Below are 26,195 nucleotides of genomic sequence, written 5' to 3' on the forward strand. Positions count from 1 at the left end.
ATCCGGAGCATGGGTGGGTCGTGGGCGGGGCTTGTTGCGGCGTGGGCGGGGCTTGGGGCGCCGGGGTCGCTCCACGCGCCACTTAGGCCTGGACTCCAAGAGTCAAGTGTCCTGATAGCAGCTGCCCTGCTAGTCGGGCTGGGAGAAAAAGCCTAAGCTTACTCCAGGCGTGACACCGGCTTAGCTTTCGACCTTGGGAAGCTGCCGGTGGAGTCTAGTCCGCGTGGAGGATCCTGCCCTCTCACCATCTGTCTCCTCGGCCTGCACGGTTTTCCTCCACTACGCGAAACTTTGCAGTGGCTCTGCCCTGTCCACACCGCTCTGTTCAGCCCAGCCCCGGGAAAAGGCCTGCGTGCTCTCAGGGGTCACCCCTCTGCTGCCAGCTAGCTCACCACCCCTTGCAGTTTTCCAAGATCAGGTGGCTGCCAGGATGATGACCCCCAAGCAAGCACGGCTGGCGCTGGCTGAGTGCAGCTGCTCTGAGCTGCAAGGGAGGCCCAAGCTTTAGGACATGCCCTGGGTCACCACCACCCCCTCCGAGTTAACTGGGGAGCTTCATGTGGGTGGAAGCAGAGGGGATTCAACCAGGAAGAGGCAGGTCTTTGTGTGTGTCCCAGCCAGGAGCCAGGCCTACAATAAGGATGGGGAAATTCCCTACCTACCTTTGGGCATTGTGACATCCCTGCTACAGCCACCCAGGGTAGGGAATCCCTCCCTCTCGGGGCATCCTCTGGAGTGGGGTTATCCAGGGTGTGCAAGAGACGCTGGGAAGAATAGAAGGAGCCTGACACAGACTTCTGGAAGCAAAGGGCTTTTTTTCTCCTGTACACAACCCGGCCCAGGGCCCCCCCATAGAAATGCCCAAATCACTTCTGAAGCACCCACAGATGGCATGAAGGGATCAGTTAAATGGTTCCTGAATATCCGTGATGATGTCTCCAAGGACCACCTTCTCCCACTGGGACAGCTGAAGCACCAGGTTCCGGCTCAGAATCATGCCATTCTGACATTTCCTGACATGGTTACAGGACCTCTGGGAACAGGGAGATGACAGAAGTTAGGCCGAATCAGACCCCTACCTGCCTGGGGGTCAGCCATTGAGGCTGAAGGAGTGAAAGGAGATTGCAGCAGCTTAGAAGAGGCTCTTTCGGGGCCGGGTAGGTGGCGCTGGAGGTAAGGTGTCTGCCTTGCAAGCGCTAGCCAAGGAAGGACCGCGGTTCGATCCCCCGGCGTCCCATATGGTCCCCCCAAGCCAGGGGCGATTTCTGAGCACATAGCCAGGAGTAACCCCTGAGCATCAAACGGGTGTGGCCCAAAAAAACCCAAAAAAAAAAAAAAAAAAAAAAGAAGAAGAGGCTCTTTCCCTACCCTGTCGTGGGGCCCTCTCACCTGTTCCTGAATACAGGGATAAAGAGGGGAGTGCAGCCCTGGAAACACCAGGGCTTCTGGCCAAGACTGCAGTCGTATTATTGGCACTGGGCCCTCATCTGTTCAGACACCTCACACTATTGTCAAATGTCCCACAACCCCACACTCAGATTTTGGGGGTTATTTCATTTTGAGACGACATCTGGTGGTGCTTAGGGCTTATCCTGCCTCTGCATAGCAGGCTGGGGATCTGTGGATTCACACACACACACACACACCCTGCTGCAGTGCAGTGAGATAATTGGCTTGGAGCTTGGGGAACCCTGGCAGCCCTATAACCCCAGAACTAAGCCAGACTGCATCTCCCCTATTCTGAGGAACCCCCCACCCCAGACACGGGTCATCAAACAGCAGGTGGGGATGCTACAGTGAAACCCCAGGATTGCTCTGGCATCCAGCCTCCAGCCCGACCCTGGGGCCTAGTGGGTGGGACAGTGGGCGGTGCCTACCAGGCTGAGGCCCCACCCCATCCCATTCCTACCTTCAGGGTCTGTGAGTAGTGATGCATGAGGAAGGCTATGGTGGCCGCACAGCCTCGGTTGATGCCCAGCGTGGAGAAGATGAGGATGACCGAGTCCAGCTCGAGGTGAAGCTCTGCCGGAGGAAGAGCCAGGTGGGCACGGAACGCTCCCCAGGGCCCCTGTGCTGCTGCCCTACGCTGCTGTGTCCTGGCACACACGCAGGGTTCAGAACCCCAGTCCCAGGCTTGTCCCTGCTGTGGTTTCAGACCCTCTGTGTTCCTGGGCATGTAAATTCACAAATCTTCAAGCGTGATTTTCAAGCGTGCCTGTGCTTAAGATCACACCTAGGCCTTCAGCATTATCCAAAGGCTCCCTTGCTTCTCCAGCCTGGCAGCCTAAGAAGGGAGTCAACCACTACTCCCCAGAGAGAAACAAGATGGTAGTGCCAGGACCCCTGGGTGCCAACAAAGAGGCAGAGCGAGCAGGAATGGAGGGGCTGGGCTCAGCCACCCCATGGCTTGTTGGTGAGCCTGGGACACACATGCCCTCCTCTGCACTCAAGCCAGTGCCTGCTGCTGAGATGCCCGTTTAGATGCTGCTGAAGTCAGCAAGGAGTGAGCACTGGAATGGGCCCCAAACCCAAGCGCCTTCTTTAAATGCCTGGAGCTCTGGAGAATTGGTGTACCCGCCTCCGGGGACCTTGTGTCTGCCAACAACCCTCTTGGGCAGCAGGCCCCCAGGGCCAGGCACATGTGCAGGCCCACCCCTCTAACAATGAAACAAAAGGGGGACAGTGAGATGGAATAAAAACAGAAGTAAGGGCCAGAGCAATAGCATGGCAGGGAGGGTGTTTGCCTTGCATGCAGCTTATTTAGATTCAATCTCTGTCTTCTCAAATGGTCTCCTGAGCCCCACAAGGAGTAATCCCTGAGTGCAGAGCCAAGGTATAACCTCTGAGCATTGCTGGGTATGGCCCCAAAACAAACAAAAAAAATGAAAAAAAAAAATCATAAAGGCCTCATTCTTAACAATGCCTCTGCAGAGGGCCAGAATGGTAGCACAGCAGGGAAAGGGATTGTCTTGCATGTGGCCAACATGGGTTCATCTCCAGCACCCCAGATGGTCCCCTGAGTACTCCTAGGAGTGATCCCTGAGCATAGAGCCAGGAGTCAGTCCTGAGCACCTCAGGGTGAGGTCCAGAAATAAAAACAAAAGCCTCCGAAGGCCCCCACCCACACTCCACTATGTGAACTCAGCTGATGTGAGGCCCTGGGTTCCATCCCGAACATGGGACCTCACACACTCCCAGTACTGCCAAGCATTCACTGGTGGCCCAAGCCTGCTCGTTGAGGTAGGGCTCTTGGGAACATCTTGGTGCCACAAGGATAGTCCTGGGGGACCCAAGCCAGCGGCTGCCTGATTGACAGTGCCTTTACCAATGAAGTGACAGAGGAGGCGGAGAAAGGGGAAGAGGCTGCAGTCTACGGAGTCTTCCAGCTGGATGTGCAGAAGCTTGTCCGAATTGCCCACAAAACTGCAAAGAAAAGAACAGCAGCAAGGGGTGGGGTTGGGGGGCAAGCCCCACCTCCAAGGAGTGGCACCTCTAGTATGCCAGGAAAACCAGGCACAAAGTGTAGCCATCGCTTTGGGCAGAGTCAGAGCTCTCTACACGTGGCACTGTTATTACCCACGGCTGGTGCCCTCCTAGAATACACAGTAGATCAGCAGACACAGCAAACAACCTTACAGGGAAGGAAGCTGGCAAGGCAGGGCTGAGGGCAGAGAGGCTGGCACTGCTGCGAGGGCCATGGGAGGCTTTGCTGGTGCTGTAGTGAACTTGGGGCACAGCTGCCCCTGGGAAGAGTAGGGTGGCACCGAGGGAAGCCTGTTCTTGGTAGGGGGGGGTGAAAGTCCTAGAATTAGTCCCAAGAGGCAGTAACTGAGGGTGGGGCCTCAAGAGATGGGGCCTCTAGACCAGATGAAGGGATGGGAGAGGAGCCATGTGGCCGACAGGCAGGTGAGAGGGGCTTGGAAGTGTTACTAATAAAGGCTGGGGTAGAGGAGAGGAGAGGAGAATGAAGGGGTTGATGGGGCCAAAAGGCACAAATTCACAGCTACATCAGGTCTGGGAAACCAAAGTTGTGCAACACAAAAGTTGCTACAAGTTGGAGCTGGAGCGATAACACAGAGGGTTAGGGCTTTTGTCTTGCACACACTGACCCAGGTTTGATCCCAGCATCCCATATTGGTCACCAAGTCTGCCAGGAGTAAGTTCTCAGTGGAGAGTCAGGAGTAACCCTTGAGTACTGCCTGGGCCCTCCTTCCTAAAAAAGTTGCCACGAGGGGGCCGGAGAGATAGCATGGAGGTAAGGCATTTGCCTTGCATGCAGAAGGACAGTGGTTCAAATCACGGCATCCCATATGGTCCCCCAAGCCTGCCAGGAGCAATTTCTGAATGTAAAGCCAGGAGCAGCCCCTGAGCACTGCCAGGTATGATGCCCCCCTCCACCAAAAAAAAAAAAGTTTCCACGAGAGAAAAACAAAAAAGAATCATTTCATACCAGTTTGGTGTGCAATGGCTTTTAATTAATAGCCGGAATGGTGATGCAAGCAATAGGGCATTTGCCTTGCACATGCTAACCTAAGACGGTCCACAGTTTGACACACACACACACACACACACACACACACACACACCGTTGTCCCATAGCGTCTCCCAAGCCAGGAGCGATTTCTGAGTGCATAGCTAGGAGTAACCCCTGAGCGTCACCAGGTGTGACCCCCCACCCAAAAAATGAAAGGGGCCACACCCAGCAGTGCTCAGGAGTTACTACTGGCTCTGAGCTCCGAAATCACGTCTGTCAGGCTCAAGGATCATATGGGATGTTGGGGAATGAACCCATATCAGCCACACAGGAGGCAACACCTTAGCTGCTGTACTATCGATCTGGCCCTGAAATTACTTTTCTAGACTTAGCATTTCCCATGTGGTAACAAGTGGTTACATATATCAACAGTCTTTTCCCTTTAGCCCAATGGCTTACCAATTGCACAAATGCTTTCATGACTGGGTGACTAGTTTTCAGCTTCTGTGGGACAAGGTCCACAGAATATCCTATAATAGCCATAAGGTCTACAATGATGAGTCCCCTCTTTAAATTTCGATATTAGTAAATTTTAGAGGGCCACAGCCTATGATGCTCAGGGATTACTTTGGACTCTACACTTAGAAATTACTTCTGGTAGTGCTCGGGGAACTATAAAGGATGCTGGGGATTGAACCCAGGTCAGCTGTGTTAAGGTAAGTGCCCTACTTGCTCAGTACTATCTCACCAACCCTAACATTAATGATTTTTGTCTTTTCTTTTATGATCAGTTTGATAAAGATGTGTCCATTTTATTGACCTTTACAGAGAACTAGCCTTTTGTTTCATTAAATCTTTCTCGAGTGTTTTGTTTTCTGCTTCATGCATTCTATTAAGTAGCACTTCCTTGTTCCTCCTTTTTCTATTTTTTATTTGTTTGGGGCCAATCCCAGAAGTACTCAGGGCTTAATCTTGGCTTTTCTCTCAGGGATCACGGTGTTCAGGGAACTTAAGTGGGGTGCCAGAGATGGAACCCAGAGTCCAGCTTAACTGTCCTTGCCCCCCAAGAAGACCTCTGTCACCATACTAATCTTTGCTATGAATCGGATTCATTTGGTCAGGAGTCCTTCCAGAGTTGCCTTTTCTTCATTTTTATCTTTTTTCAATTTATCATGAAATCATTTTTTCTTTTTCTTTCTTTTTTTTATTATTATTTTTTTTTATTTCTGAGACACACCCAGCAGTGCTCAGCCTGGGTACACCTGACTCTGTGTTCAGGGGTCATTCCTGGTGGTGCTTGGGGGACCAGATAGGATCCAGAGACCGGACTGGGTCAGTCATGTGCAAAGCAAAAGCTCTACCCAGCTATGCTATCAGCTCCTTAAATCTCTTTTTTATACCTTTATTTTCAGTTGTTTTGTTTTGTTTCGTGAATCCTCAGTGACTCTGGGGAATCCAAACTGCACGGCAAATACTCTGCCAGCCCCTGGCTGTGCACTTTCCCTCCTCTACACCATGAGCATCAGACTGTGAGGAGGAAGCTGGCCTGGCATGTGACTGACCCTGATTCAATTTCTACCATCCCATATGTTTTTCTGAGCACCACCAGGAGTAATTTCTTTTTTTTTTTTTCTTTTTGGTTTCTGGGCCACACCCAGTGGCGCTCAGAGGTTACTTCTACTTCTATGCTCAGAATTCACTCCTGGCAGGCTGGCTCATCAGACCACATGGGATGCCAGGGATTGAACCCAGGTCTGTCCTGGGTCGGCTGTGTATAAGGCAAATGCCCTATCACTGTGTAATCGCAACAGCCCCACTGGGAGTAATTTCTAAGGGCAGAACAAGGATCAACTCCTGAGCACCACCAGATATGCCTCCTCCCCTCAAAAAAGCCACAGTCTGGGCCAGAGAGATAGCATGGAGGTAGCATGAAGGGTAATGACCTTTCATGCAGAAGGTCATTGGTTCGGGCCCGGAGAGATAGCACAGCGGCGGTTGCCTTGCAAGCAGCCGATCCAGGACCAAAGGTGGTTGGTTCGAATCCCGGTGTCCCATATGGTCCCCCGTGCCTGCCAGGAGCTATTTCTGAGCAGACAGCCAGGAGTAACCCCTGAGCACCGGCGGGTGTGGCCCAAAAACCAAAAAAAAAAAAGAAGAAGGTCATTGGTTTAAATCCTGGCATCCCATATGGTCCCTCGTGCCTGCCAGGAGCAATTTCTGAGCGTTGGAGCCAGGGGTAACCCTGAGCACTGCTGGATGTGACCCAAAAACCACACACACACACACATACACACACACAAAAAAAGCCACAGTCTGTTATTATTATTATTGTTGTTGTTGTTGTTGTCTAATGTCACCTAAAAAGATTAAGATGGGGTGTCATAGGGCGGGAGAGATAGCATGGAGGTAGGGTGTTTGCCTTGCATGCAGAAGGTCGGTGGTTTGAATCCCTGCATCCCATATAGTTCCCTGAGCCTGCCAGGAACGACTTCTGAGCATAGAGCCTGGAGTAACCCCTGAGCGCTGCCAGGTATGACCCAAAACCAAAAATAAATAAATAAAATGAAAAGGGGGGGCTGGAGAGATAGCATGGACGTAAGGCATTTGCCTTGCATGCAGAAGATCGGTGATTTGAATCCCAGCATCCCATATGGTCCCCTGAACCTGCCAGGAGCGACTTATGAGCATAGAGCCAGGAGTAACTCCTGAGCACTGCTGGGTGTGACCCAAAAAAAAAAAAACAAACAAACAAAAAAATCCTTGCTTCTGGGATCATATAAAGGCAAGAATGGGGGTATCTAGTACACAAGATACAAGGCAGGAGAGAGGAGATGGGCCAAAGAGGGGGTGAAGTAGATAAAGCCCCAACTCCAAGGCACACTGTACCCAGGATCTGCTCCACTCAAAACATGCACACAAGGAGTCTTGTAGAAAATCAGGGAGATGTGGGAACAGAGCCATAGTCCAGCGAGGAGGGCTCTTGTCTTATACACAGCCAGCCCTTGTTCGATCCCTATAAGCCCCACCAGGAGTGATCCCTGAGTGCAGAAACAGAACTCAGCCCTGAGCACCACAGGTATGGCCCCAAAACAATTTTTAAAAAGTGACATAAAGGGCCCGGAGAGATAGCACAGCGGTGTTTGCCTTGCAGGCGGCCGATCCAGAACCAAAGGTGGTTGGTTCGAATCCCGGTGTCCCATATGGTCCCCCGTGCCTGCCAGGAGCTATTTCTGAGCAGACAGCCAGGAGTAACCCCTGAGCACCGCCGGGTGTGGCCCAAAAACCAAAAACAAAACAAAAAAAAAAAAAAGTGACATAAAGCGGAGAGATAGCACAGCGGCGTTTGCCTTGCAAGCAGCTGATCCAGGACGAAAGGTGGTTGGTTTGAATCCCGGTGTCCCATATGGTCCCCCGTGCCTGCCAGGAGCTATTTCTGAGCAGACAGCCAGGAGTGACCCCTGAGCATTGCCGGGTGTGGCCCAAAAACAAACAAACAAAAAAAAAATAAGTGATATAAAGTTGTTGGAGTGATAACACAACAAGTAGGGCATTTGCCTTGCACGCAACTGACCCGGGTTTAATCCCAGGCATCCTTTATGGTCCTCTGAGCCCACCAGGAATAATTTCTGAGAGATAGCCAGGAGTAACTCCTGAATGCCACCAGGCAAGAAATAAAGGAGACAAACTCAAAGCCAGTTAGGCAGGCAAGGGCCCCCCACAGTCATGAATTCCTGGGATCCTGGGATGTATTAAAAATTCTAGGGGCCCGGAGAGATAGCACAGCGACATTTGCCTTGCAAGCAGCTGATCCAGGACGAAAGGTGGTTGGTTCGAATCCCGGTGTCCCATATGGTCCCCCATGCCTGCCAGGAGCTATTTCTGAGCAGACAGCCAGGAGTAACCCCTGAGCACCGGCGGGTGTGGCCCAAAAACCAAAAAAAAAAAAAAAATTCTTGAGATGTCATAAATCCATGAGATAGATTTATTGATCTGAAGGTATCCCTTTGTGTTTTTTTTTGTTTGTTTGTTTTTGGTTTTGGGGTCACACCCTGCAGTGCTCAGGGGTTATTCCTTGTTCTGCCTTCAGAATTGCTCCTGGCAAGCTCGGAGGACCATATAGGATGCCGGGAATTGAACCATCCTCCATCCTGGGTTGGCCACGTGCAAGGCAAACATCCTAACGCTGTACTATCACTCCTGCCCTTGGAGGAGTCACTTTTTCATGGATAAAAGCTCACCTGGTGCTCCTGCAGGCCCAGAGAAGTTGGAATACCCCCTACTGGGAGAGACTGTGGCAGGAACCAAGACCAGGAAAGAAATCTGAGAAGACCAGCAACTAGCACCTGGCAACCACCCTAGCAACCACTTTAGCAACCAGACTCTTATCTGGGGAGAAAGCCCCACATGGGGAGAAAAACCCTATAAAGGCCAACTTAGGGGGCCAGAATGATAGTACAGCAGAAAGGGCATTTGCCTTGTACAGAGCTGACCTGGGATTGATCTTTGGCATCCCATAGGGTGTCTGAGCCTGCCAGGTTTAATTTCTGAGTGCAGAGATAGGAGTAAGCCCTGAGTGCTAACAGGTGTGGCCCAAAAACAAACAAACAAATATATCAAAACAAAGGAGAGGTACACATATGCTCTTGGATCCATGAGTCTGTGCTGTGCATATGTGTGCTGCTGGCCCCCAAACAGTGGCAAGCACATGTATACACATCTCCCTTTTGAGGTACCAACTTTCCCTTTTTTTTGTTTTTGTTTTTGTTTTTGGGTCACACCCAGCAGCGCTCAGGGGTTATTCCTGGCTCTACGCTCAGAAATCGCTCCTGGCAGGCTCAGGGGACCATATGGGATGCCGGGATTCGAACCACCGACCTTCTGCACGCAAGGCAAACACCTTACCTCCATGCTATTTCTCTGGCCCCCAACTTTCCTATTTTTATGCTGGAATGTGTCCTGGGGCTCCCTCTGCCTTTAGAGAATCCTTTGATCTTTCTTGAGCGTGTTACTCTCTCTATAAATCTTTCCCTCTAATCCCTGCCCCAGAATTTCTAAATAAAACCTGGTTTGGGGGCTGGAGCAATAGCACATCGGTAGGGCGCTTGCCTTGTGCACACTGACCCAAAACGAACCTGGGTTCGATCCCAGGCATTCTATATGGTCCCTTGAGCCAGGAGTGATTTCTGAGCCCATAGCCATGAGTAACCCCTGAGCATCACCAGCTGTGGCCCAAAAACAAAAATAAAAACCAAAACTTGGTTTTACTTCACTGCTCTTCTCCTCCTGAAATTCTCTTCTATCAGGGAAGGTAAGGGACCTGAAAGGCCTGGGCAAGGTCTAGAACTAACTTTTTCTTTTTCCTGTAAAGAGCAAATCCTCGCTCCAGCATGAGTCTACGGCTCCCCAGGAAAATTATCTTAGGTGTCAGGGATTAAGTCCCATGCTGAGTAGAACAAGTGGATGTCTGGTGCAACTTGACGACTGCCCAGTGGGCTGGTGGGACTTGGTGTTAGTGCTATCCAGAGGCACACCCCGAGATGGGGAGAAATAAAATGGGAAATTCCCTTTTCAGGTTGCTGCCTCTCTCCTCTCCACTTCATACAAGTCTCCCTGGGGACCCCACCTGTAACACCAGTAAACCCAGCTGTACTCACAAGGGCCCAGTCTCCATGGAGATGTTGATGTGAGCTTGGATCTTTAAGTCCTTCTGGATTTTAGGGTCACAGGCTTGTGCAAAATTGCCCAGATAGATCTTGCCTTCCATGATCTCAAAAGGGTATGGCTTAAAGGAATCCAGCTCCTGGAGGAGAGGGGGTGAAGAACTGTCATTGGGGAGACAGAGTGTTCCCTGTAAGCCTGATACTCCCCAGAAAAGTTGATTTAGGTGGAGGTAGGTTTTAATTTTTATTTTGTTTGTTTTGGGTTGCCATTATCTTTTTAAATCTGATTCAGCAGGGGTTGGAGCCCTAGAACAGCCAGTAGGACATTTGCCTTACACGCAACTCACCAGGGTTCAATCTCTCGCATCCTATATGGTCCTCCGAGCACCACTAGGAATAATTCCTGAGTTCAGAGCCAGGAACCAGCCCTGAGCACTAAAAGGTATGCCCGCCCCACCCATTCCCCCAAAGAAACCCTCACAAAAAATAAATTTGACTCAGCAAATAAGCTTAGAAAGACAACTCAGAACAGTGAGTAAGGGGTTGGAGAGATAACACGGAGTTAGGGCGTTTTGCCTTGCATGCAGAAGGATGGTGGTTCGAATCCCAGCATCCCATATGGTCCCTGAGCCTGCCAGAGCGATATCTGAGCGTAGAGCCAGGAGTAATCCCAGAGCGCTCCCAGGTGTGACCCCCCAAAACAAACAAACAAACAAACAAACAAAAATACAGTAAGTAAAACTGGAACCTGGATATGCAAAGAAATGGGCAAGAGAGCCCTAGCAGGGAAAGAGGGGCTGAGAGGGAAGGAAGAGAGGGAGGGGAAGCTAGGAGTGGGGGTGGGGGCTGAGTTTCATCCTCTAACAGCCTGAAGTGAACCCTGACCCCCATCTGCCTCCACAGCTCCTGTGTAGAACTAGGTCCAGTCTACAAAGCCTGTCTTACTCCATAGCTCAGAGTCCAAGAGATAGGACAGCAGGAAGGGTGTTTTCCTTACATGCGACCAACCTGAATCCTATCCCCAGCATCTCATAAAGTCATCCAAGCCTATCTAGAGTAATTTCTGAGTGCAGAACCAGAAAGTAACCCCTGAGCATAGCTGGATGTGCTCCCCCAAATTTTTTTATTAAAACTACAATTTCCAGGGCCAGAGCAGAGAGACAGTATAGCAGGGAGGGTGCTAGCCTTGCATGTGGCCAACCAAGGTTTGCTCCCCAGCATCCCATATGGTCCCCTGAACCCCCACAAGGGTGATCCCTGAGCACGGCCAAGTGTGACCCCGAAACAAAAAAAAGTTTCAAAAAACTAGAATACCTCAAACTGCAGGGTCTATGACGCATGCATGTAGGGGTGCATGCAAAGGGAAGCAGAGGCAGAATCCTGAAGGAGCATCTGCACCCCCTTTCATGTTCTCTGCAGCATCATTTCTGACCAGAGATGTCAGATGATCCTCACCATACTCAGCAGATGTATGGACAAAGGAAATGTGATATCACATACAATAACACACATACATACATGTACACTCAAATACACACTGACAATGGAATCATCTGCAGCCATAAGAAGGAAACAAAGGGGGCTGGAGAGATAGCACAGTGGTGTTTGCCTTGCAAGCAGCCGACCCAGGACCCAAGGTGGTTGGTTCAAATCCCGGCATCCCATATGGTCCCCCGTGCCTGCCAGGAGCTATTTCTGAGCAGATAGCCAGGAGTAACCCCTGAGCACCACCGGGTATGGCCCAAAAACAAACAAACAAACAAACAAACAAAAAGAAGTAAACAAAGTAAATCATAAAATGTGATTATACATAAATGGACATGAAGAGTATTATGCTGAATGAAAGGAGTCAGAGGGAGAGGGATAGACATAGAATGATCACCCCCATTTGTGGGATATATTTTTTAAAAAAGACAGTGTGGTAATAATATCCAGAGATAATAGGGATGAGGGCCAGGAGGACCAGTCTATGGGAAGGTGTTTGTCACAAAGAGTAGGGGAGAGTAGTTAGGGCAGAGAAGGGACCACTGTGGTAATGACAGTTGGAAATGATCACTCTGGACAAACACTGGGTGCAGAAGGAAGGTAAAATGATTTGTATGATACAGTATTGCAAAGCTGTGTCTAAAAAATAAGAGGAAAAGAGAGAAAGAGAAAGTGAGAGAGAGAGAAAGAGAGAGAGAGAAAGAGAGAGAGAGAGAGAGAGAGAGAGAGAGAGAGAGAGAGAGAGAGAGAGAGAGAGAGAGAGAGAAACTGCCACAGAGGCAGGCAGTGGTGAGAGGGCAGAAGGGAGGGAGGGAAGGAAACTGGAACTTAGGTGTGTCAGGAAACATGCACTGGTGAAGGGTGCTGGACATTGTGTGACTGAAACTCAATCAAGAGCAACTCTGTAGCTGTGAAAAAGGAACCAACTGTATCATAAACAACCTTGTGAATCATGGTGTTTAAATAAAGTAAAATGGGGGCCGGGCGGTGGCGCTGGAGGTAAGGTGCCTGCCTTGCCTGCGCTAGCCTAGGACGGACCGCGGTTGGATCCCCCGGCGTCCCATATGGTCCCCCAAGAAGCCAGGAGCAACTTCTGAGCGCATAGCCAGGAGTAACCCCAAGGAGTAACCCCTGAGCGTCACAGGGTGTGGCCCAAAAACCTAAATAAATAAATAAATAAATAAATAAATAAATAAATAAATAAATAAATAAATAAAGTAAAATGTTAAGATCTATAAAAGAAGAAAGGGACCTGAGTTATAACATATAATATATAAGGTCAGTACACACAGCTGACCTGGATTTGATCCCCAGCAACTCCTGAGCACCACCTGGTGTGTGTGGCCCCAAAATAACAAACAAAACAAAAATAAAAAAGGAGAAGGAGTGGGCCGGGCGGTGGCGCTAGAGCTAAGGTGCCTGCCTTGCCTGCGCTAGCCTTGGACAGACCGCGGTTCAATCCCCTGGTGTCCCATATGGTCCCCCAAGCCAGGAGCAGGAGCAACTTCTGAGCACATAGCCAGGAGTAACCCCTGAGCGTTACCAGGTGTGGCTCAAAAACCAAAAAAAAAAAAAAAAAAAAAAAAAAGGAGAAGGAGAAGGAGAAGGAGGAAACCAGCTATTTGCTGTGACAGGAGGGTCCTCAGAGCTTTACTCTGCTCAGTGCAATAAGCTGGAGAAACCCTCACACCAAGCAGCTCACCCCTACGGACTCTTTTTTTTTCTTTTTTTGGTTTTTGGGCCACACCCAGTGACGCTCAGGGGTTACTTCTGGCTATGTGCTCAGAAGTCATTTCTGGCTTGGGGGACCATATGAGATGCTGGGGGATTGAACCACGGTCCGTCCTAGGCTAGCGCTCGCAAGGTAGACAGACGCCTTACGCCCTGCACCACCACTCCGGCCCCTCTTGAACAGAAGCAGAACAAGTGGGAATGCAGATCAGTAGCAGAGCACTTGCCTTGCATATGCCAGAACCCGGGTTCCATCCCTGGCACCACAGCAACACAAAAACCAACAAAAGAAGTGAAGAATAGAAAGGAGCTTGCCAAAGGGGCCTGGAGAAGCCGAGCTCAGGGCAGTCATCTATAGCCTAGGAACTGTCACTGTTTTGTGTAATGCTGAGAAAGCGGCAAAGAGTATTCTCAACACACACACACACACACACACAGTGAGGAACATGTTCCTTCACCACACTCTGGTAACTCCTGGGAAGCATCTGCATGTGCCAATCTGCCAGGCTGGAAGTCTCCAACTTGCCCATAAAGCTGCTCACCAAGAGGACACATGTGATTGTTCCAATTAAAGGCACAAAGTGTGCCGGGCCTGTGGCTGGGGAAGGACAATCCTTGGAGGAGTCTGAGCTTTGAAACTAATTGGCAGAAGCCCAGGAAAATCTGCCAGTCTGAGAACCTCAGCATGTGCCCGAGGAGCAGGGAGCTGGCAAGACTCTCCCCTGGGGTCCGAGGAGCCAGCAGCCAGGGTGGCCACCCCTCTTAGTGGCAAGGCTGCAGATCACCCTGTGATGGTCATTCTCATCAGACCTTGGCAAAACTGTGTGCCAGAGACAGCCATCAGCGTGCCACAAGGCAGTGTCTGGGCAGAACCCTGGTTTCTGTGGTTGCTGACCCAGGGGGACTGCAGAGGCCAAACCCCATTCTGGATTTAAATTTCTCTGTCTCCAGGCCTGACTCTGGAAAGCTCCTCAGGTAATACTGTGCAGGTTTCACTCTGTCCCCTACAGCATCGCTTTCCTCTGGAAACCCACTAACCCACTGCTACAGGCTAATTCCTCCCCAGCTCCAGATCCCCAGGTTTATAAAGAATTCTGTGTTCTGACACCCCCCCACCTTTGATTGCACATCCCAGCTTGCTGAGCCCAATGAAATCCTGTGTATTTCATTATTAGTATCTTCTGCCACACCCTCAGTTCAAACCTACCAGCCCAACTTTCTCCTTTTAAACCCACTTCCTTTTCCGTGTTTGTGGGTTCAGGGAACAGGGTTACTCAACCCAAATAAGAAACAGGCTGCTGAGAAACAAGTAATCAGCGCTGGGCCCAGAGAGATAGCACAGCGGCGTTTGCCTTGCAAGCAGCCGATTCCAGAACCTAAGGTGGTTGGTTCGAATCCCGGTGTCCCATATGGTCCCCCATGCCTGCCAGGATCGATTTCTGAGCAGATAGCCAGGAGTGACCCCTGAGCACCGCTGGGAGTGGCTCCCCCCAAAAAAAACAACAACAAGTAATCAGTGCTGGAGCGATAGGGCAGGCATTTGCCTTGCACACCACTGATCTGGGTTCCAGACCCGGCATCCCATGTAGTCCCCTAAGGCTGCTAGGAGTGATTTCTGGATGCAGAGCCAAGAGTAACCCCTGGGCACTGCCATATATGACCCCAAAACCAACCAACCAACCAAACAAGTAAGTTCATAAATGTGTTGTGTGGCTTCAGAAATGGGGGGGGGGGAAGCTCCTGAGCCACATACAGATCCAAACAGAGTCCCTGGACCAAGCCCTTTTCCCTCACCCCAATGTGCTTTTCCTGTTACCATAGTGAAATGAGTCTCCCTTGTATCTAATCAAAGCACCTATTCCAATTCTACCCTGCGCTCACCTTCCTGCAGGTTCCCGATTCCATCCCTCCATCTCCAAGGGTCTGCCCAGATCCGTCCTGCTCCTCTGAAGCCAAACTGAACCTTCCATGCGCACTCCCATCCTGCCAGCCTGCCCCTGCCATGATCTGTGGTCACCACCAGCCTCACCAGGCTGGGGTCTGGGCCAGCTTGAAGCCAAGAACTTTCCTTTGCTCATAGTGAAATATGATTTAAGGGGTAGCCTCAAAGAAGCAGAGAAAACCGCAAGGTTATTCTGGGCGAGCCTTGGGAACCATCCCTGGGCATAAACTCTGTGACTCAACCCTGTCTTAAGAGTTCCTTGGGGAGCAGTGAGGATATCCTTACTTTTACTATGCGATGGAACTGGCAACAGGAGTGGAAGGAGCTTTAATTTGTACCTTGGATTAGGACAAGGCCCCAGAGTACTTGAGTCTAAAGAGCTCCATCAGGTCTGGAGTAGCAGTACAGCAGGGAATGAGCTTGCCTTGCACACAACTGACTAGTGTTCAATCCCCAACATCCCATACGATCCCCTGAGCACCACCATGATATGACCATGAGTCATATCTGAGTACAGAGCCAGGAATAACTCCTGACCATTGCCGAGTGTGACTGGCAATTTATTTAGTTTATAAATAAATATGGTGCCATGTGATAGCATAGCAGGTAGGACATTTGCCTTGCAAGAGGTCGACCTGGGTTTGATCCCCAGCATTCCATATAGTTCCCCGAGCCTGCAGGGTTAATTTCTGAGCGCAGTCAGGAGTAACCCCTGAGCGCCTCCAAGTGTGGCAGCAAACAACAACAACAACAAAAAAAATTAGGTAATAAATAGGGATCTGAGCGATAGCAGTGCTGTAGGGCATTTGCCTTGAGCGTGGCCAACCAGGACGGACCCCAGTTCGATTCCCGACATCCCATATGGTTCCCCAAGCCTGCCAGGAGCTATTTCTGAGTGCAGAGCCAAGGAGTAACCCCAGAGTGCTGCCGGTGTGACCGAAAAACCAAATAAAAATTTTTTTGATAAGACAATAAGCCAGAGGGGCCGGGCGGTGGCGCTAAAGGTAAGGTGCCTGCCTTGCCTGCGCTATCCTTGGATGGACCGCGGTTCGATCCCCCGGTGTCCCATATGGTCCCCCAAGCCAGGAGCAACTTCTGAGCGCATAGCCAGGAGTAACCCCTGAGCGTCACCGGGTGTGGCCCAAAAACCAAAAAAAAAAAAAAAAAAAAAAAGACAATAAGCCAGAACCAGACACTGCCTGCTTATCACTGCCACCCAGCGGCTGAGGCCTGCAACACACCCTACGGTGGACTCCTGGGGTGTCCCTAGCTCAGCCTCAACCACCCCCATCGGCAACTCCAGGTGGGCTTCACCACTCCCCTGCACCCCCGAGTCTCACCTGAGGCATCCATATGATTTTCTGCGTCCGGAAGAAGTGGTACGAGGCCGAGAAGCGCTCGTAGCCCCCTCTCAGGATGAGAACCGGCTCGCGGGTGAAGCGGCTCAGCATCCGGCCACACTCCACAGCAGCTCCTGTTGAAGATACTGGGCGGGAGGAAAAAGGAGGACTGTGTCCTGAGTTAGCCACTGGGCAAAGCTGGGGCAGGCTTTTCATTCTGAAAAGCAATGATCTAAAGAGCAGAAAGTAAGAGGAGTGAGGGAGGGAGAGACAAACAGACAGACAGAGACATAGAGACAGGCAGGCAGGCAGGCAGAAAATGTGTTTCAGTGACATTTATAAAGCAATGCAAAAAAAAAAAAAAAAGAAATGTCCTAGGGGCCGGAGAGATAGCATGGAGGTAAGGCGTTTGCCTTTCATGCAGAAGGTCATCGGTTCGAATCCCGGCGTCCCATATGGTCCCCCGTGCCTGCCAGGAGCAATTTCTGAGCATGGAGCCAGGAGTAACCCCTGAGCACTGCCGGGTGTGACCCAAAAAAAAAAAAAAAAAGCAATGCAGGGGTCAGCACCATAGTACGGAGGAGGGGGGCATTTGCCTTGAGTCTAGAGTCAGGAGTAACCTCTGAGCATAGCCAGGTGTGGCCCAAAAATCAAAACAAAACAAACAAAAAATAAAATAAAACAATAAATTAGAGGGTCAGAGCAATACACCTCAGCTGCATATTTTCAGGGGCAAGCTGCAAGCAGAACTGGGATGTCCCCCTTCCCCATTCCTGAAATACACAGCTTCTTGCAGGGGACGCCCCAGGATAGGGGAACTGTGTTTGGTGCCAGCTGGACAGTCCAGTGCTTGGGCCCAAGTTGCTCAGGGGGCTTGAAATGGGGTTCCCAACCCTTCTCAGGGGACACTACTAGGAACACTGATCACTTGAGCTCCTTAAGTCACTTTTGTTTCTTTTGGGGCCACACCTAGTGATACTCAGGGATTACTCCTGGAGATGCTCTGGGACCATATGGGGTGCTAGAGATCAAACCCCAATACCTGCTGTACTATTGTCCTGGTCCCTCTTAAAGTCACTTTAATCTTTTTTTAATATTTTTTAATTTTTTTTTTTTTTTTTTTTTGGTTTTTGGGCCACACCCGGTGACGCTCAGGGGTTACTCCTGGCTATGCGCTCAGAAGTCGCTCCTGGCTTGGGGGACCATATGGGACGCCGGGGGATCGAACCGCGGTCCGTCTCCTAGGCTAGCGCAGGTAAGGCAGGCACCTTACCTCCAGCGCCACCGCCCGGCCCCGGTTTTTTTTTTTGGGCCACACCCGGTAACGCTCAGGGGTTACTCCTGGCTATACGCTCAGAAGTCGCTCCTGGCTTGGGGGACCATATGGGACGCCGGGGGATCGAACCGCCGTCCGTCTCCTAGGCTAGCGCAGGTAAGGCAGGCACCTTACCTCCAGCGCCACCGCCCGGCCCCAATATTTTTTAATTTTTTAATTTTTATTTATTTTTTTTTATTTTATTTTTTTTTTTTTTTTTTTTGGTTTTTGGGCCACACCCGGTGACGCTCAGGGGTTACTCCTGGCTATGCGCTCAGAAGTCGCTCCTGGCTTGGGGGACCATATGGGACGCCGGGGGATCGAACCACGGTCCGTCTCCTAGGCTAGTGCAGGTAAGGCAGGCACCTTACCTCCAGCGCCACCGCCCGGCCCCGTAATTTTTTTTTTTTTTTTTTTAATTATAAGAACAATGATGCAGGGGCCGGGCGGTGGCGCTGGAGGTAAGGTGCCTGCCTTGCCTGCGCTAGCCTAGGACGGACCGCGGTTCGATCCCCCGGTGTCCCATATGGTCCCCCAAGAAGCCAGGAGCAACTTCTGAGCGCATAGCCAGGAGTAACCCCTGAGCGGCACAGGGTGTGGCCCAAAAACCAAAAAAAAAAAAAAGAACAATGATGCAAAGAAAGAGAACAAGGTAAAGTTACAGTGGAAGGACAATCACCCATAAACAGAGTTCTCAGAAGAAAGCCCCTTGCTGACGCCTAAATTTTGGACTTACAGTCAAAGAACATTAAGAAAAATAAAACAGAACCCTTGTACAATTACTTTGTCCACAAGTCCCCAGATTGTAGTACATTATGACATTTCTTAGCAGTACACAAAGCAATCTAAAGCCATGAAATTTATGTGACTCCTTAAACATTGAAGGCATAGTATTTTTTTACATTTTCATGCACATGCATATTAGTTTAAGTTAACATCAAAAGTTTAAGTGGTTTTTTTTTTTAAGGTTTAGAGTCAAAGGAGCACAGTAAAAACGGTGTTAGAGTGGCAAATATTGTTTGCATAGGCCCACCAAAATATGGGGGACTTGGAAAGGAAAAGTGTTGGCCTAAATACCAGGAGACTCTACCCCTGAAATTTTCTGGCATAAGACCAACTCTAGGCTCCAGGCAAACTAGTTTGTTCAATCCAAGTCATTGTCTGTAGTGCCAATACAGTTTTATTTTTCACACAGTCTCTATTATTGGCATCAGGTTTCTGTAGTAATGATCCTGGAATCTGCATATCCTACATTAAAGTCAGGCTAGTGTGGAGCATCCTCTTGTTTCACCTCACAATTAAAGGGCAATGCAGAAAGCCCTGTGGAGCCTCAGTGAGGAGGACAGGAATGAACCAAAGTTTACCCCTTGCCTCGAGGCTGGAGGAACTGACTTGCTCTCCTTCATCTCTGCTTAGAGCAGTACAGAGCAGGGTGGGGGCTTTACCTTATACGCAGCCAACCTGGATTTTATTCTCCAACATTCCTGAACCTGTCAGGAGTGATCCCTGAGTACCACCAGATGTGGCCAAAAACAGTAAATAAATTTTAAAAGACCAGGGCTGGAGCAGTGGCACAGTGGTAGGGCATTTGCTTTGCATGCAGCTAACCAGGACGGACCATGGTTGGCTCCCCTGGCATCCCATATGGTCCCTCAAGCCAGGACCGATTTCTGATGCATAGTCAGGAGTAATCCCTGAGCGTCACCTGGTGTGGCCCAAAAAGAAAAAACAAACAAACATATAAAAGGCTCAGGATAACTGTAGTGTATGGGTGGGAATCTGGCAACCCCTTGCCACCCCGAATCCTGCCAAGTTGGAGCCCCGAGTATAGACCATACGCTGAGTGTAGACCACACTCTAACACTTCTTTTGTTTATTTTAGTTTGATTTTTGTTTTTGGGTCACACCTGGCAGAGGTTCCTTCTGGCTCTACGCTCAGAAATCGCTCCTGGCAGGCTCGGGGGACCATATGGGATGCAGGGGTTCAAACCACCGTCCTTCTGCATGCAAGGCAAACGTCCTACCTCCATGCTATCTCTCTGGCCCTACACTCTAGCACTTTTGTAGAGTGCGACTGAGTCCCCAGACAAATAGGAACTTTTCTCTGTCTCTGTCTCTGCTATCACTGGCTCTGGAGAAAATCCAGCTGCCACAGGAGAGGTCCCTGGGATGGCAAAATGGGGTCTCCTGCCACAGCCAGGAAACAGAGGGTCCCACCAGAGCAGAGCCCAGAGGGAGGTCTTCAGGATGCACACCATGACCATCTCAGAGCAAGCCATCCCAACCAGTGCAGACCACGCCCTCCCAGTGAAACCACGTTCACCGTGGTGAAGGCCCACTACAATGCCTAGTCCAGTACAGACTGCACACTTCCTGTTGTAGGCCATGCCCATGCTTGTATAGGCCACACCCACTTAGCCCGACCTCCCCGGCTGCCCGGCTGATGCCTAGCTCAGGTCTTGACATCAGCTGGCTGTTTGGGGGTATCTGTACCAAAAGCCCCAGTTAAACAGCTCCTCAATTCTAAACCCTGGGATGAGTAACACCTGCTGTGGCAGGCCACTGAATGTGAGGATGACTTTTTACCAGAATTTTATAGAGAATCTAATAGGGCCTTCACCAGGTATCCCACCTTTCTCAGTCCCAATTTCCCTGTCTATAAAGTGGGGTGTCGTGTATTAGGAGGTAACACTAAGGTGTCATTTTGCATCTTTTGCACAACAGCACTGGTTTTTCTGGGATATTTATGGAACAAACCGGGGTGAGAAAGAGAAACCCCAGAGCAGAAGGCAAGTGGCTTTCTGCCCAGTGAGAACAGTTCAGGAGTCCTGAACTCAGAGTTTCCCTAAAACAAAACCCAGGGGCCGGAGAGAAATTACAGCAGGTAGGGTGCTTGCCTTACATCTAGTTGGTTCAGTTTTCATCCCCAGGATTCCATGTGATCCCCTGAGCCTGCTAGTAGTGATTCCTGGGAGTAGAGCCAGGAATAAGCCCAGAGCACCACCACATGTGGCCCCAAAAACAAAAAAAGGAGGGTGTAGATTTGGGCCACCCTGCAAGGTTCAGGGGTTACTCATGGCTCAGGAATCCTGGTGGTGTTCAAGGGACTATCCGGGATGCCAGGGAGTGAAGCAAGGCCTGCTGCATGCAAGATAAGTGCCTTACCCATTGCACTATTATTCTTATTTTACTTCCCCATTCTTCTGGTTTTTGGGCTACATCCAGTGGCACTAGGGGTTACTCCGGACTCTGTGCTCTGAAATCATCCTGGCATTGCTTGGGAGACCATATGGGATGCCAGGAATCGAACCTGGGTTGGCCATGTGCAAGGCAAATGCCCTCCCCACTGTGCTATCATTCTAGCCCCCCCCCAATATTTTAATAACTAAGACAAAACCCAACTGCATGTGCAGAGGCTTGGCTTGCACAAGTATCCCTTTGAGAACTGGGACTCCGGGCCAAACCATCAGAAATGTCAGCTGGTGCCTCAGCTGCTACATGAAATTAAATCTTCATTTCCAGGGCCAGAGCGGTGGCGCAAGAGGTAAGGCATCTGCCTTGTCCACTCTAGCCTAGGACTGACCACGGTTTGATACCCCGGCATCCCATATGGTCCCCCAAGCCAGGAGCAATTTCTGAGTGTATAGCCAGGAGTAATCCCTGAGCGTCACCAGGTGTGGCCCAAAAATGAAAAACAAAAAAAGAAAAAACTTCATTTCCCACCCATACATCAGCGTCCTGCACAGAAACAGCCAGCTCGGACCCTATTCCATCCAACCTTTCATATACAAAAGACCCCCATCTCATGCTTCTTGCTCCAGGAAAACCCACCGTTCCTATCACTGTCCATGTCCTCATAGCTTCCATCCTGGTTTTTAAAGTCTGTTTTCAGAATCAAAGTGTTGCTGTCGTAGACGACACAGTAGCGCACACACTCCAGATCCACAGGCTCTGGGACGACATATTCATTGTCCTTCTAGAAAATCCACAAGAAAGGCCCATGAGCCAGAAGCTGAAAGAAGCCCCTCCACCCACTATATCCATGTGGACAGGCACTGGGGTCTCAAACAGTTCAGGGACCCAAAGGGATGCTGGTGATTGAACCTCAGGTCAGGCGTGTGTAAGGCAAGCACCCATTCCACTGTACTATGGCTCCAGCCCAGCTGATGTTTCAGAAGTTGCAGCTGTTGGCTGTGGGGTGGTGTGGAAGGATGGGGACAGGCAGGGAAACTAGAGTGCCCAGGGCAAGGGGAGGGGCTTGCCTGACTCACAGCAGACTGACTCTTACCTTCTTTACTCTGCGAGCGGTGATTAAGTGACTTTCGTCATAGTCCTTTTTGGGGCGCACATCTGCAAAGGAAAGTGCTTGGTGACCAGTCTTGGCCAGGAAAGGCACAGAAACACTGTCAGTTCAGAGTTGAGACCTTTGATTTGGGGGAGTTTTCTGAGATTCAAAAAGGCAGGGGCCAGGAGCCTGAGAGATAATAGCACAGCAGAGAAGGCATTTACTTTGCACAAGGCCTACCTGGGCTTGATACCTAGCCTCCCATACATAGGGTCCCTCAAGCCTGTCAGGAGTGATTCCTGAGCACTACTATGTATGGTCTAAAAATAAAAACAGGGGCCGGTGTGGTGATGCAAGAGGGAAGGCATCTACCTTGCCCGAGCTAGCCTAGGATTGACAGCGGTTCAATCCCCCAGCATCCCATATGATCCCCCAAGCCAGGAGTGATTTCTGAGCACATAGCCAGGAGTAACCCCTTAGCATCACCAGGTGTGGCCCAAAAACCAAAAAATAAAATAAAAACAAAAACAGAACAAAACAAAAACAAAACAGGCAGGTAATGGGCTGGAGAGATAGGACAGCGGGTCAGGCACCTGCCTTGCAAGCTGCCAACCCAACCTCCATTCAGTCCCCAACACCAAATGGATCTCTCAAACCCCACCTGTGTGGATCTAGTGTGAAGGTTTATCTATTTATTTTGATTTGTGTGGCCACAGCCAACAATGCTCAGCTCTTACACCTGACTCTGCTCTCCAGATCACTCCTGGCCATGCTCGGGGGACCATATGGGATGCCAAGGATCGAACCTGGGTCAGACGAGTACCAGGCCACCCCCCCCCCCTACCTGCATGTAAGTAATGTTACTTCATACCCTGGCTGTGAATGTTTTTTGGTTTTTGACCCACACCAGGTGATGCTCAGGACTTACTCCTGACTGCACTCAGGAATCACTCCTGAGTGATATGCTCAGGGGATCATATGGATGTCAGGAATCAAACCCAGGTCAGTCATGTATAAAGAAAGCATTCACCCCACTGTCTTACCCCACTGTCTTATAGATCTAGCTTCAGTGTAAATGTTTAAACCAAGTATCCTTCCAAAGTGCTCTGTGTAGTGAAAGTGTCAATACTCAGAAGCAGATAGAGGCAGAGGAAAGGTCTCAGGATCTGTTTATGTGACATTGTATTTATTGTGTTAAAGAATTGGATACACAGCATTTATTAGTGTTACTATGTTAGTGATTCAAAATATTTTCACTGAGAAGACTTAATGGTGAAGTTCCAGGAATTTCCAGATTTACTCTGGGATGATTTCCAAGTTCATTCTAGTTAGCTGCAGCATTTGGAAGGTTGCCTCCTGAATTTTCTTAAATTAGTTTTCCAGGTCCCAGAAGGTTGTTATTTTGGGGTCTTGAGCAAGAGAACACTTGTCTCACATGCAGCAGACCTAGATTTCATCTCTGTCGCCCCCGATGGTCTCCTGAACCTGCCAGGAATGATCCTTGAGTGCAGAGCCAAGCCCTGAGTAAGCCCTGAGTACCACTGAGTATGGACCCAAAACTAACAAACAAGAAAGTTTGTAGGGGCCCAAGCAATAGCACAGCAGGAGGGTGTTTGCCTTGTACAAGGCTGACCTGGATTTGATCTCTGGCACCCCATATGGTCCCCCGAGTCTGCCAGGACTGATCTCTGAGCATAAAGTCAGAAGTAAGGCCTGAGACCCACTGGGTGTGACTCAAAACCAAAACCAAAAAAAGTTTGTCATTTTACCAGAAAAATTGTGTTTGTGGGCCAGGGATTGTGGGTCAGTGGTATAGCATTTGCCTTGCCTGTGTGAGGTCCTGGCTTTGATCCCTGGCAGTGAGTACATAATTTTCATCCTCCTCATCATTGTGGTCTGAAAGGTCACTGTTATGTCCTATGTTTCTGTAAACACTTACCCAATAAGCAAAGATAGTTGGGTTCAGCTAATCTGGACATCTTGGTGCCCTGGTTCAAGATGTTGTAAAGCTCTTTTGGTTCACACAAAACCAAACCAGCCATCCTAAGGGGAAGAATCAAAGACATAAAGGCTTCCCTCTGGTTCTGAGAAAAGACCTCAAGAACTTGAACAAGATTCTTTGAAATACTCTTGAGCCAGGTGAAATAATATAAGAAGACAAAAAATTAAAAAAAACCAAGCAAACAAAAAACAGGGGCCGGAACAATAGCACAACAGGTAGGACATTTGCTTTACACATGGCTAATCTAGAAACAATCAGCAGCATCCCATATGGTCCCCCAAGTCCACCAGGAGTGATTCCTGAGTGCAGAATCAGAGTATGTGGGCCAAAACAAAATAAATAAACAAGATCCCCTACATAGTGAAATTCATGCAGAGTAGAGAAGTATCTCTATGAGATACACAGAAACCAAGAAGGCTGTATGGAACCAGTAGCCCCTTGGTGAACATCACTGAACTCCACCTGCCTGCATGACTTACACACTGAGGTGGAAAATAAGCAAAAACCAGAGAGTTCTGGAGAGTTCCAGGGAGCTGGCTGTGATCACACAGGGTGATGAGCAAAGGCCCCGGTCTTACAGTTTGTTCAAGGCGGTGATGATGAAAGAGTCCATGCTGGTCCACCATCTAATTAGAGACCACGACAACCCCAAGAATGCAATTAGCAAGGGCAGGTTTATTGACTGACTAGTCAGGGCTATGGGTCTGCCAGCAGACAGAGAACCAGTGCCCCGAACAGCAAAGCAAGAGGTTTTTTTTTTTTTTGGTTTTTTTTTTTTTTGGTTTTTGGGCCACACCCGGCAGTGCTCAGGGGTTACTCCTGGCTGTCTGCTCAGAAATAGCTCCTGGCAGGCACGGGGGACCATATGGGACACCAGGATTCGAACCAACCACCTTTGGTCCTGGATCGGCTGCTTGCAAGGCAAATGCCACTGTGCTATCTCCGGGCCCAACAAGAGGGTTTTTATAGAGTTTGGGCTCATAGGGATCATAGGGATAGGGGGGTATGCAGTGTCTAATCAAAAGTTCAATTTTAGCTTTCTTCTCCTAATATGGCTCAGGGTTTAGGGGGGCTGTGAAGCAACTTCATTATCACACATTCTGACTTTGCTGACATAGGTTGCCCATCCTGCCAGATATTTGATGGTCGGCTGATTGGGGTATGACCATCTTGTGTCAGGAACATTCTGTTGGCACATCACGCATCTTATGATAGGGGGGTTGGACAAATATCAGAACTTTAGCAAGAGTTCAGCAAAAGTTTAACTTGAACAAGAGTTCAGCACAGCAGTAGGGCGTTTGCCTTGCATGCAGCTGACCTAGGAAGGACCACGGTTCGATCCCCCCGTGTCCCAAGCCAGGTGTGATTTCTGAGCACAAAGCCAGGAGTAACCCTGAGTGTCACCGGGTGTGGCCCAAAAACAAACAAACAAAAAAGAAATTGCTCAAAAAAAAAAAAAAAAAGAGGGCCCGGAGAGATAGCACAGCGGTGTTTGCCTTGCAAGCAGCTGATCCAGAACCAAAGGTGGTTGGTTCGAATCCCGGTGTCCCATATGGTCCCCCGTGCCTGCCAGGAGCTATTTCTGAGCAGACAGCCAGGAGTAACCCCTGAGCACCGCCGAGTGTGACCCAAAAAACCAAAAAAAAAAAAAAAAAAAAAAAAAGAAATTGCTCAAAGGGCCAGGATCTGCTCTGCACATTAGATTAAATCCTTGGCATTGGCACCGCTGGATATGGCCCAAAAGAATTAAAAACAGAATTAAAAAATTAGGGGCCGGTGAGGTGGCGCGAGAGGTAAGGTGTCTGCCTTGCAAGTGCTAGCCAAGGAAGGACCTCCGTTCGTCCCATATGATCCCCCCAAGCCAGGGACAATTTCTGAGTGCTTATCCAGGAGTAACCCCTGAGAATCAAACGAGTGTGGCCCAAAAAAACAAAAAAAATAGAATTAAAAAATTAGTGTGT

General features: G+C 49.7%; 1 protein-coding gene across 2 annotated transcripts; it reads right to left on the minus strand.

The window, feature by feature from the left end:
• Positions 1-871: 871 nt before the first annotated feature.
• On the minus strand, positions 872-24,274 carry STYXL1 (serine/threonine/tyrosine interacting like 1). 2 transcript variants are annotated; one of them, XM_049787874.1, is made up of 9 exons: positions 24,172-24,274; positions 22,236-22,297; positions 21,775-21,923; positions 17,483-17,496; positions 16,633-16,766; positions 10,129-10,274; positions 3,326-3,423; positions 1,910-2,022; positions 872-1,033 (listed from the first exon to the last, which is right to left on the minus strand). In XM_049787874.1, exons 1-9 carry the CDS (start codon positions 24,272-24,274, stop codon positions 902-904), a joined length of 951 nt encoding a protein of 316 aa, XP_049643831.1. In that variant the 3' UTR covers positions 872-901. The 2 variants fall into 2 exon arrangements, with proteins under 2 accessions (XP_049643831.1, XP_049643832.1); XM_049787875.1 differs by lacking the exons at positions 16,633-16,766; positions 17,483-17,496; positions 21,775-21,923.
• Positions 24,275-26,195: the final 1,921 nt, after the last annotated feature.

The sequence above is a fragment of the Suncus etruscus genome, chromosome 15, assembly GCF_024139225.1.
Source record: "Suncus etruscus isolate mSunEtr1 chromosome 15, mSunEtr1.pri.cur, whole genome shotgun sequence".
NCBI lineage: Eukaryota > Metazoa > Chordata > Mammalia > Eulipotyphla > Soricidae > Suncus > Suncus etruscus.